This window comes from Sus scrofa, chromosome 10 (assembly GCF_054392235.1).
Source record: "Sus scrofa isolate SSC_HxYL_T2T_F1_AM1 chromosome 10, Sscrofa_HxYL_maternal_Yorkshire_Landrace_v2.0, whole genome shotgun sequence".
NCBI lineage: Eukaryota > Metazoa > Chordata > Mammalia > Artiodactyla > Suidae > Sus > Sus scrofa.
The window spans coordinates 15,757,724-15,770,386 of NC_139392.1; the positions used below are offsets into that span (position 1 = coordinate 15,757,724).

The window sequence follows — 12,663 nt, forward strand, 5'->3', positions numbered from 1 at the left end:
AAAATCATTTTTATTTTCACACTTGACCATTCCACAATTCAGTTAAAATGGTGAGGTTATTATGTTAATAACCCATTATTAAATTTTCAAAAGTATTTTCTCTTACCTAGCAGTCTTTTTGGCTTTGGATTACATACTTGCAACATTCTGTTTAGAGATATTGTTTTTATTTCACCATATGTAACGAATTTGGCAGTATTTTATCTTACTGGAAAATTTCAAAAGTCAAGAGTCCTAAGTCGTGAATTTCACTTGGCTGATTGTCAGGCACCATTAGTTATAAGATGCATTCTGATTTCAGAGAAGTTAAAATTGATGAGGTAAAACTATTTCATAGCTTTCTTCTCTATTCTTCATTAACACTGCTTCCTCAGTTTAGTTTATTGGTAAGGACTTGTGCTTTTTTTCCTTCATGTTAATTTTCTTAAAATGTTTGGTCATTCTTGGCTATCCGTTCACATTTGCACTGGCAAATCCTTCTCCTATAAACAAATAGTTTCTAACTATATGTTCAAAGGATCATACATCATGATCAAATGGGATTTATCCCAGTGATGCAAGGATTCTTCAGTATCTGCAAATCAGTTAGTGTGATAAATCACATCAACAAACTGATCATCTCAATAGACACAGAAAAGGCCTTTGACAGAAAGTGGGCATAGAGGGAAGCTACCTCAACAAAATAAAAGCTATATATGACAGATCCACAGCTAACATCATACTCAATAGTGAAAAGCTGAAAGAATTCCTGCTAAGATCAGGAACAAGACAAGGATGTCCACTTTGACCACTGTTATTAAACATAATTTTGGAAGTCCTAGCCATGGCAATCAAGAAAAAGAAATAAAATTAATCCAAATTGAAAAAGTAGAAGTAAAACTGTCACTATTTGCAGATGACATGATAGTATACCTAGAAAATCCTAAAGGCAGTACCAGGAAATTGTTAGGAGCTCATCAATGAATTTGGTAAAGTTGCAGGATACAAAATTAATACACATAAATCAATTACATTTCTACATACCAACAATGAAGATCAGAAAGAGAAATTCAGGAAACCATCCAATTTATCATAACATCAAAAATAATAAAATGCCTAGGAATAAACCTACCTAAAGTAACAAAGACCTGTACTCTGAAAACTAAGATGCTGTTGAAAGAAATCAAAGATGACACAAATGGATGGAAATACATACTATGCTCTTGGATTGGGAGAATCAATATTGTCAACATGAGTGTAATACCCAAGGCAATCTACAGATTCAATGCAATCCCTATCAAATTACCAAGGACATGCTTCACAGGACTATCAAAGAGTATTTTAAAATTTGTGTGGAAACACAAAAGAGCCTTCATAGCCAAAGTAATATTGAAAAAGAAAAATAGACCTGGAAGAATCAGGCTCCCTGTCTTCAGACTACACTACAAAGCTACAGTAATCAAAACAGTATGGTCTTGGTGGAAAAATAGGAAAATAGATCTGTAGAATAAGATAGAAAGTCCAGAAATGAAGCCATGCACCTATGGTCAACTAGTCTACAACAAAGGAGGAAAGAATATACCCTGGAAAAAAGCTGCTTCAGTAAGTGGTGCTGGTTAAAACTGGACAGCTACATGTAAAAAATGAAATGTGAACATTCTCTAACACCATACACAAAAATAAACTCAAAGTGGATTAAAGACCTAAATGTCAGGCCAGATGCTATAAAACTAGAGAAAAACATAGGCAGGGCTCTCTTTGACACAAATCACACAACCATAATGGAAAACAGTGTGGAAGTTCCTCAGAAAACTAAATGTTGAACTACCACGTGATCCAGCAATCCCACTCTGGGCATATATCCGGACAAAACTACAATTCAAAAATATGCATGCACCCATATGTTCATATAAGACATGGAAGCAACTTAAATGTTCATTGACAGATGAATGGATTAAGAAGATGTGGTACAATGATATACAATGGACTACTACTTGGTCATAAGAAAGAACAAAATAATGCCATTTACAGCAACCTGGATGCAACTGGGGATTCTCTTACTAAGTGAAGTAAGTCAGAGAGAGAAAGACAAATACCATATGATATTACTTATTTGCAAATCTAAAGTATGGCACACATGAACCTATTAAAAAACAGAAACAGACCCACAGACATAGAGGACAGACTTGTGGTTGCCAAGGGAGAAAGGGGAGGGAGTGGGATGGATGGAGAGTTTGGGGTTGGTGGATGCAAACTATTACATTTAGAATGGATAAGCAATGAAGTCCTACTTTAAAGCACAGGGTACTGTACCCAGTCTCTTGGGATAGAACATGATGGAAGATAATTTGAGAAAAAGATTGCATATATATGTATAACTGGGTCGCTATGCTGTATAGCAGAAAGTGACACAGCACTGTAAATCAACTATACTTTAACTTAAAAATTAACACATTGCTCCTTGATATGATGCAATGTCAAAATGCAAAAAATAAATTCAAATACATTTAAGATTGATAAGTTTTAAAATGAAGTCATTTAAATATTAGAAGAAAATAAATGAAATTTAGAGTTGATAATTTCTAAGGCATGATAGCAAAGATAAAATGAGAAGCAAAAGATTAAACAATATGACTATATAAAAACAAATCTGTGCAAAAAAAAAAAATGGACTGCCATAACAATATTAAAACAAACTGTTGGTAAATGTTACCTTTGATCTTGAATAAAACTGGGGAGATTTTTTTCATAAATCCTGTTTTCTCCTTTACTTTTAAAATCTGAATTATAATTACTTTTAAAATTTAAATCCAGGCCTTTACTGTTAAAATTCACCTGGTCATTTAAGCCCTATACTCAATTTTGTATAAATTTCAAATACTGATTTTGTCATTGAAAATGTTAGACTTTCAAAGCTAATATATGTCATCTCCTAGTTTAATGTAGCTTTACCATCTCAGAACCTCAGTGGTCTCATTGGAAAAGTGCAGATGATGGTAAAGAGGAATTTAATATCATGACTTAAAGCTCTATTATCTCTATCTGGATATATATAAATTGGAACAGAAAAATCAGAGATCCTAAAGGAAAATTCCCTGTAATCTTGTCATGTGTCATGCTTAGTCATTAAATGGCCACATCAAAGATGAGATATAAATATTATAAATATTTTTTTTGTTTGTAGATTTGTAAATCAAGGAGTTGAAGACTGGTGCTATCAAAAATTTTCCCTCTGGGTAGTATCTCATCCAGGACAAGTGGTACTCACTGTGGTAAGTTAATCCCACTTTGATATATAAGTATTTAAGTTGTGACTAAATGCTAAGAAAGCAAAGATTTAGAAATAAACCACTATAAAGCATACTGATATATGAAGCTTACTTTGAACTGCAACAAAAAATAAGATGAACAGATAGATGGATAGATGGACTGCTGTGTGATAAAGTAAATATTACCAAATGTTCATTGGAGAATATAGGTGGTAGGTATATGGTTATTCATTTTATAATAACCATATTATAAAGTTGTCCATGGTTTAAACATTTTCTTTTTTGTATTTTTTTGGGGGAGGCCCACACCCATGGCATATGGAGGTTCTCAGGCTAGGGGTCCAACTGGAGCTGTAGCTGATGGCCTACAGCACAGACACAGCAATGCTGGATCCTTAACCCATTGAGCAAGGTTAGGGATCGAACCTGTGTCCTCATGGGTACTAGTCAAGTTCATTAATGGCTGAGCCATGATGAGAACTCCAAAATTTTCATAATAAAATGTTTAATGAAAATAAACCATAAATTATTTTCTTAGGGAATATCACTGTATTACATTGTATTGTTTTCTACTGCTATTATCAAAAAGTTGCTACAAATTGCTTAAAAGAACACAAATCTATTACCTTAAAGTTTCCTAAGTTAGAAGACCAACACAGGTCTCACTGGACAAAATTCACAGTGTCAGTAGGGCTGTATTCCTTTTTGGAGACTCTAAGGGAGAATCCATTTCCTTGTCTTTTCCCAGCTTCTGGAATTCTTTGGTTCATAGCCCCTTCCTTCATCTTCAAAGCTAACAGATTGCCTGTGCTACAAAGTTGCGAGCATCTTTGACCATTCTTCTGTAGTCTCATCTCCCTTTGTTCAGAAGCAGAAAAAGTTCTCCAGTTTCAAGGACGCATGTGATTACACTGGGCCTTCTCAGAAAATCCAGAACCTCCGCCTCTCAGTCTTAATATAATCAACCTTTTCCTATGTAAGGTGACATAGTCACAGGTTCTGGGGATTAGCACATGGATAGAAAGAAAAGAAAGAAGGAAAACTGTGAGAGTTTATTATAGAAGCTAAGGGAGGAAAGAGGGACTTTTTTCTTTGGTTTTTCTCTAGAAAAAGTGAGTGGTCATCATCTTTAAATGCTCTGGAGAGGTCTGAGATCTCCATGTCTGTCAATTGTGAGGGTCACCACATGCCTTGGAGACAGTAGTTGTTCTGGAATAATGAAGGTAGAAGCCATATTGCCATGAGTTACCATTATCAAGTAGTTTTAAAGCATGCTTGACTTCATAGTTCTCTATTAAATTTTGTTTTAAATCTCATCATTTTACTTTATCTTGACCTACCTCAATTTTTAAGTCTTTGTTAAGACTTCATCAACTTGGGCTTGTAGACACATATTATGATTATCAGATCTCTTTGGTCCCCTTTGTAATACTCTCAGCTCCTAAGCTGAGGAATTATTCTTTAAGCTTGCTTATGATGACAACAAAATTATAACAAATCAAATTGCACATTTCTGTGGTTTACGTAGTATTTAAATAATCAAATCTACTCTACTAAGAAGTCTTTCCCAAATCTCCGGTCTTCCAAACATGCCTAACAATTAGAAGCAGTCTAGATTCTCTTTGCAGAAATATTTTATGATAGACTTCAGTCATTGAGCATACATTTGTTTTCTCACGTCTGCCCTACCTACTGCTAATTCCCATCCCAGCATGCAATTTACAGCTTCCCTTCCTCTTGTACTTCTGCATATGTAACATGACTAGGAGCTGTCTCTGAATGGATGCTTATGGGGATAGTGAGATGTCCATATGCATTAGCCATTAAGAGAGTTTCTATATGTATTTAACTAAGCTAGAGTAATTGCTCACTCCCCTCTATTTATCTCAATAAATAAACAAAAATCTGGTTCACAGTCTACCTCACAAGAGCCAAGATCCTCTCTCAGCCTACACGAGGCAGCCTAGGAAGGAGACTCACCCCATTAGATGCTCTCACCTCAGGCTGTGAATCTTGAATAAATATCTCAAGGATGGCAGTACAGTGGCTTTTGACCAGACTCTTCTGTGTCATGACCTTGACCATGATTCCTGATGCCTGGCCCAGTTTCTCACTCCTGCTCACTCCAATCCTCAGCTCTAACCTCCTCAGCTGCTGATCTGCTCTTGTGGGTCAATAACATCCTCTAGGAAAGTCATAGTTAGTTTCTGTGGCATGCAGCCAAAAACACTGACTGATACTCAAGTTTCCCATCCGGTACCCTCTTATCTTGCTTCGGAAAAAAAAAAATGTCACCACCGTACATATTATCTCTGTGCTAATTAGTCCCCTATTTATATCTTCATAGCTCTAGTGACATGTTTCTTAGGTGCTTCAAGTGCAGTATAATCCCCAAATGAATTTATTGTGTCTCCCTTCAGTGTTTTTCCTTCAGGAGGTAGTATCGTGGTGACTGCATCACAATCTACCTAATTACGGGGCAGGAACCTATGAGCCTCCTGACGTATCCCCCTCCATTAAGTGCCAGGTCAATCTGACACTAATCCAGGAGCCTTCTTAAAATGGCTCTGGTATGTATGGGAAGAGTGTCAAAAGATGGATCAAAGAATCGAAGTTATATTTAAGTTTTTATAAATCATGATTACAAATTTAACATATACTAGGTACAGTATTTCTAAGTCCACCTGAGGAAACAGCACCAATTTCATCTTGGAAATTATAATACCTTTATTCCTGTCTCCAGGTCATTACTTATCCTAAGTGATGATGGATTAAGAGTACAAGATTTAGAAAGTATAAACGTTGGTGATAAATATGCTTCCATTTATTGGAGAGTAAGCCTCCCACAAAGCATTAATTAAAATTGAACCTCTAACTCTCAAATACCTACAAATGTGTCAGCTTTCTCTTTTACACACGTACAAATACAGTCAAACATACACATTCCACCTATACCTCATGCAAATATCTGTTTTAATTTATAAAATTTATGCTTCAAATGTTATTTTTATATTTTCTTTAGAGCCAGATCATGTTTTATAATGATTGTATCAAAAGTTTTGTGAGTTCTCATGCAGAAGAAGAGGTGGAAAAAGTCCATGCAGGTATAATACATCATCTAGAAGAGGTTGCAGAGCTGGTAGTGCTGGATTCTAGTAACACTCGAACAAAAGCTGTACTAGGGGCATTACTTACCCTTTATGTTCACTGCAGAGATATAGTGAGAGATTTACTACTAAAAAGTATTTTCAATGCAGAGGATTTTGAGTGGACAAGGTAGGTAAATCTAAATTGCAACTCTATGTAAAATAACTTCTCACATGTCTCTAGCTTAAATTAATTCTCTACCTCAAACTTTGTCAAATCTGAGTTTTAAATTTGCTGAGATTTACAGAAATTCTAAGAAAACTTTACTGATTTGAGGATCATATTTCTGTGCTTTTTTCTTTCTCTTTTCCACTGTCCTTCATTTTAAATTCTTTTGTCTCCCTGAACTGATTAAGAGGTGCAAACTACTAGGTATAAAACAGTAAGTTTAAAAAATGTAATATACAGCACAGGGAACATAGCCAATATTTTATAATAACTTTGTATGTAGTATATTACATAAAATTATCAAGTTAAAATGTTCTATACCTGAAATTAACAAAGTTAACAATACTTCAATTTTTAAAAATTCATTTCCTTCAACAATTGCTTCTCTCGCATGGTTGTATGCTCTTCCTCTGAGTGGTTGTTTATAATTTTTTAATTTTTATTTTTAATTTAAATTGCATTTTAACACTCATTTTTATATTTCCTTATAATCTGCCTAGTTCTAGAAATGATTTTAAAGGGTTTATAAGGATATACAAAATACTGCATGACAGTATAAATGGAAAGTAGAATGAGAGAAGTAAGGCAAACAAAAGTGAAAACTGGTGCCTAATAATTATGTTACATGGTAAAGGTGTTAGCTAACAATACTATGGCAGTGACATTGCAGTATATAAATGTATCAAATCAACACATTGTACACCCCACCTTGAACTTACATGATGTCAATTATATCTCAAAAATAAATTAAAAATACATATTTTAAATATGGGCTCTAAGAGTGCTAAGAAAAAAAGACCTTTGGTAATTCTAAGACGATATTGTGCCTGCCTCCATGTATGATTCAAAATCAAAAAGAAAAAGTATTAAAAATGTGTAGGGATGATTTTTCCATGATGATTCTTTGATGTTTTATTAAAATATCAAATGGAAAATTCTTTCCAAAAACATTATTTGGTATTTCTCCTTTGAATTAAGTCAGCACTGATGGGAACATCAAAGAGTGTCAAGAAGGCATACCAGGGTCCCGCCCATGATAGCAACATAGGAGGCTCCTGAACTCACCTGTTCCCACAGATACACCAAATCTACAGCTACACACAGAAAAATTCCTTCCGGAAAAAACCAAGAAACTAACTGAGCAACTTCTAACACTGGTAAAATGAGATAAAAACCACATCAATACAAGTAGGAAAGGCTGGGACACACTCTCAGTGTACACTTGCTCCCCAGCACAGTGATACATAGTCATGAGGAAACACAGCTCCCAGCTTCTACCTGAAGCGCAGTAGGTTTGGATCCAACATTCAGCACCCCAGCTTTTAAGACATTCACCTGAAGGATAGGCCCTCAAAACAGCTAACTCTGAAAGTCAACTGGGCTTGCATCCACAAGACTCACCAGACTATAGCAGACAAAGAAAGAGATCTGAAGGAGTTGGCAAGGACCAGCAATGGCTGTTCCACCAAGCTCACTGCTGAGGGAGTGAAAAGAAATGTCCATCTTCCAGTCTTTCCCTGAAAGAAGCCTATTTGCGTTATCTTAAAAGCTACACTCTGAGGGTGAAGATTCTAATTTAATGCACATCTAAAGGCTGATGGCAGTCCTCCCCAGAGACTGCGAAGGCCACCAGGAGGCACCATCTCCATGCTTTTCCTCTGTCCATTGAGCAACATACTGTAGGGGGGGAAAAAAAGCAGTTCCTAACTGCTTATCCTACTAGTGCTCAGCAAAGATGCAACAGACACAAAAATACATCTCAGTCTTTCCCTAAAAGAGGCCTATTAAAAGCTGCTTCCTGAGGATCTAGCTTTCAGTCAGCCTACATCTAGGTGCTGACTAAAATGCTCCCCTTTAGGAGAGCCATGTCTTGGCACACCCCCAACTCCTGGGAGACACTGAGAACAAAGATAGTCGACATGTTTTGAGAGATGACCAAGAGCTAGGACTGGCCAAATGCTACCTTTTTTTCCCTACACAAGAACACTCAGTCAAGACAGAGAAAGGTGGTGACTTTACCTAAGGAGCAGAAACCAACACAGGGAGTGAAGGTAAATGAAAAAACAGAGGAATATGTTCCAAACAAAAGAACAAGATAAAACAAAAGAAATGTACCTTAAAGAAACAGATTATAAGCAATGTACCCGATAAATATTTCCAAATAATGGACATAAAAATGCTCACTGAGGTCAGAACAATGCATGAACAAAATGAACATTTCAACAAAGAAACAAAAAATATCAGGCAGAATTTATAGAGCTAAAAATACAATAACAAAACTGAAAATTCAATAGAAGGGGTCAGCCCAAATGAAGTAGAGAAATAATCAGCAAACCTGAAACAGAGCAGTAAGTTCAATCAGAGGAAGAGGAAGAAACAAGAATAGAAAAGGTGAAGATAGCTCAAGGGACTTAGAGGAAACTATCAAGTGGACAGATATTTGCATTATAGGGGTCCCAGAAGAGGAAGGGAAAGAAAGTTTATTCAAAGAAATACTGGCTGAAAACTTCACAAGCCTGGAGGGGAAAAAAAAAAAGAGAGAGAGAGAGAGATCCAGATTTAAGAAGCCCAGAGAATTCCAAAAAAAAAAGAAGAATATAAAGAATATACATCAAGACACATTATATTTAAACTGTCAAAAGATAAGGACAAGGAGAGAATCTTAAAAGCAGTAAGGTAAAAAATATAAGGGAATGCCCATAAGACTATAAGCAGATTTTTCAGCAGCAACTTTGTGGACCACTAGGGAGCGGCATGATATATACAAAGTGCTGAAAGAATAAACTGACAGCCATGCTATTCTCTGTGGCAAAGTTATCCTTCAGAATTGAAGGAAAGATAGAGTTTTCTTTCCAAGCAAAAATTAAAGGAGTGTGTTACCACTAGAATAGCTTTGTAAGAAATGTTAAAGGACTGTCTTCAAGCTAAGATGAAAGGATGCTAATTAGTAACAAAACATGAGTAAAAATCTCACTGATAAATATATAACCAAATGTGGAATTCTCTAATGTTGCATGTAGTACGTAAATCACTTATAAAAATAGTATGAAGGTTAAAAGACAAAAGTGGTAAACATAAAAAAAATATTAACTTAATAGATACACAAAATAAAAAGATGTAAATTGTATCATCAGATACACATGTGGAAGGGAGGGTAAAAATATAAATTTAGTGTGCATTTGAATTTAAGTTGTTAGCTTAAAGTAGACTGTTTTAAATATAAGATGTTTTATATAAACCACTTATATATATATTATATAAGCCATTTATATATATATATATAAAACTTATAATAGATACCAAAAAAAGACGAGAAAGGAATTAAAAAAAAATATTAAACCACAAAGGAAGAGACAGCAAAGAGAAAAGAACAATGAAGTACAAAATAGACCCAAAAAATGAACAAAATGACAATAGTTAGCCCATACCTATCAATAATTATTTTAAATAAATGAACTAAATAAATTCTCTAACCTAAAGACACAGAGGTAGCTTAGTAAATGAAAAAATGAGACCCAACTATATGCTGCCTATATGTGACTCATTTCAACTTTAAGGAGACATAGTGAAAACAAAAGAATAGAAAAACTATGTTCCATACAAACTGAAACCAAAAGAAAGCTGGGGTACTTATGTCAGACAAAACACACTTTAAGACAAAGACTCTCATAAGAGGAAAAGAAGATTACTATATAATTATAAAGGGGTCAATACAACAAGGGAATATAATGCTTGTAAATATGCATCCAACATATGAATATCTAAATATATAATGTAAAAACATACCTGAAGGCAGAAATAGACATCAATACAAAAATTGTAGTAAATGTCAATACCTCACCTTCAACAATATGTAGATCATCTAGACAGAAAATTACTAACGAAACAGTGGACTTAAACTGCATATTAGACAAGGTAGATTTAGCATACATTTACAGAACATTCCACCCCACAGCAACAGAATATATACAATCTTCTCAAGTGCATGTGAAACATCCTTTGGGATAGATATATGTTAAGTCACAAAACAAGTCTTAATAAATTCAAAAAGACTAAAATTACATCAAACATCTTTTCTAACCACAGTGGTATGACACTAGAGATTAATAACACTAAGAAAACTGGAAAATTTACAGATATGTGGAGATTAAACGGTAGGTCAAAGAATTCAAAATTTAAAAATACCTTAAGACAATGAAAATGAAAATATAACATAGCAAAATTTGTGGTATGCAGCAAAAGCAATTCTAAGAGGGAAGGTCATACCAATAAATGCCTACCTCAGGGAACAAAAAAATTTCTTATTTCAAATAAACAACCTAACTTTATACTTTGAGGAAGTAGAAAATGAAGAACAAAGCCCACAGTTAGTAGTAGGAAGGAAATAACAAAAATCAGGGCAGAGCTAAATGAAATAGAGACTAAAAAGACAATAGAGAAGATTAATAAAAATAAGAGCTGAAAATATTATTAATGAAAATAATATCTTTGAAAAGATAAAATTGACAAATTTTTGCCTAGATTAAACCAGAAAAAAAAAAAGAACTCAAAATCAGAAATGAAAAAGAAGACACCACAAATTTTATCACAGAAATACAAAGGCTCATAAGAGACTACTCTGAGCAATTTTATGCCAGCAAATTGGCAACCTAAAAAGGAAATGGATGAATTCCTGGAAATAAAGAAGCTACCACACTATTTGCAGTTGACATGATATTATACATAAAAATCTCTAAAGATTCTACCAAAACACCATTAGTACTAATAAAAGATAGCAGGATGCAAAATCAATATACATTTCTACACCTTTACATTGAACTCTCACAAATAGAAATTAAGAAAAAAAAACCCATTTACAATTGCTTCAAAAAGAATAAAATACTGGGAGTTCCCATTGTGGTTCAGCAGGTTAAGAACTTGACATAGAGTCCATGAGGATGTGGGTTCAATCCCTCACCTCTCTTGGTGACTTAAGGATCCAGCATTGCTGCAAGTTGCAGTGTAGGTCACAGATGTGGTTCAGATCCAGCATTGCTTTGGCTGTGGCATAGGCCAGCAGCTATAGCTCCAATTCGACCCCTAGCCTAGGGTCTTCCATATGATGCAGGTGTGGCCATAAAGTAAAGGGGGAAAAAAAAAGAATAAAATACTTTGGAATAAATTTAAGCTGGGAAGTAAAATATTTGTATACTGAAGACTAAGAAATTTAAAACACAAGTGGAAAGATATTCTGTATTCAAGGGCTGAAATAATTAATACTGTTAAAATGTCCTTACCACCCAAACTGATCTATAGATTCAGTGTAATTCCTATCAAAATTCCAATGGTGTTTTTCACAGAAATAGACAAGCAGTCATAGTATATAAATGGGACTACAAAAGGCCCTGGATAGCCAAAACAGTCTTGAGAAAAAAGAACAAAGATGGAGGGAGTTCCCTGGTGGCCTAACAGTTGGGGATTGGTATTGTTACTGCTGTGGCTCAGGTTTGACCCCTGGCCCAAGAGCTTCCACATGCCATGAGCACAGCCAAAAAAAGAAAGGAAGGGAAAAAAAAAAAAGTTGGAGCATGTTTTCTGATTTCAAACTATATTACAAAGCTGTAGTGATCCAAACACTATGAAACTGGAAACAAAAGAGAAACGCAGATAAATGGAATGTAATAGAGAGCCTAGAAATAAGCCCACCACATACATGGACAATTAATCTGTAATAAAAGAGCCAAGAATGTACAATGAGGCAAGAATAGTCTCTTCAGTAAATCATGTTGGGAAAACTGGATAGCCTTATGCAAAGAATGCTGGTGGAACTCAAAATGGATTAAAGACTCGAATGTAAGATTTGAAACCATAAAACTCTTCGAAAAACGTAGTAAGCTACTTGACATTGGTGTTGGCAATAATTTTCACATTTCACACCAAAAGTAATGGGGAACAAAAACAAAAATAACAAGTGGGCCTAGATCACACTAAAAATCTGCAGAGCAAAGAAAACCATCAATGCAATAAAAAGGCAACCTACTGAATGGGAGAAAATATCTGCAAACTGCAAATATAATAGTAGGTTAATATCTGAAGTAGATAAAGAACTCATACAACTCAA

General features: G+C 34.8%; 1 protein-coding gene across 1 annotated transcript in view; it reads left to right on the forward strand.

The window, feature by feature from the left end:
- Window positions 1-12,663, forward strand: part of DNAH14 (dynein axonemal heavy chain 14) — a 343,434-nt gene that overhangs the window by 152,241 nt on the left and 178,530 nt on the right. The window contains exons 27-28 of the mRNA XM_084979196.1: window positions 3,164-3,251; window positions 6,271-6,524. Of these exons, the coding sequence (XP_084835322.1) occupies window positions 3,164-3,251; window positions 6,271-6,524 (342 nt within the window). The remainder of the gene's footprint in view (window positions 1-3,163; window positions 3,252-6,270; window positions 6,525-12,663) is intronic.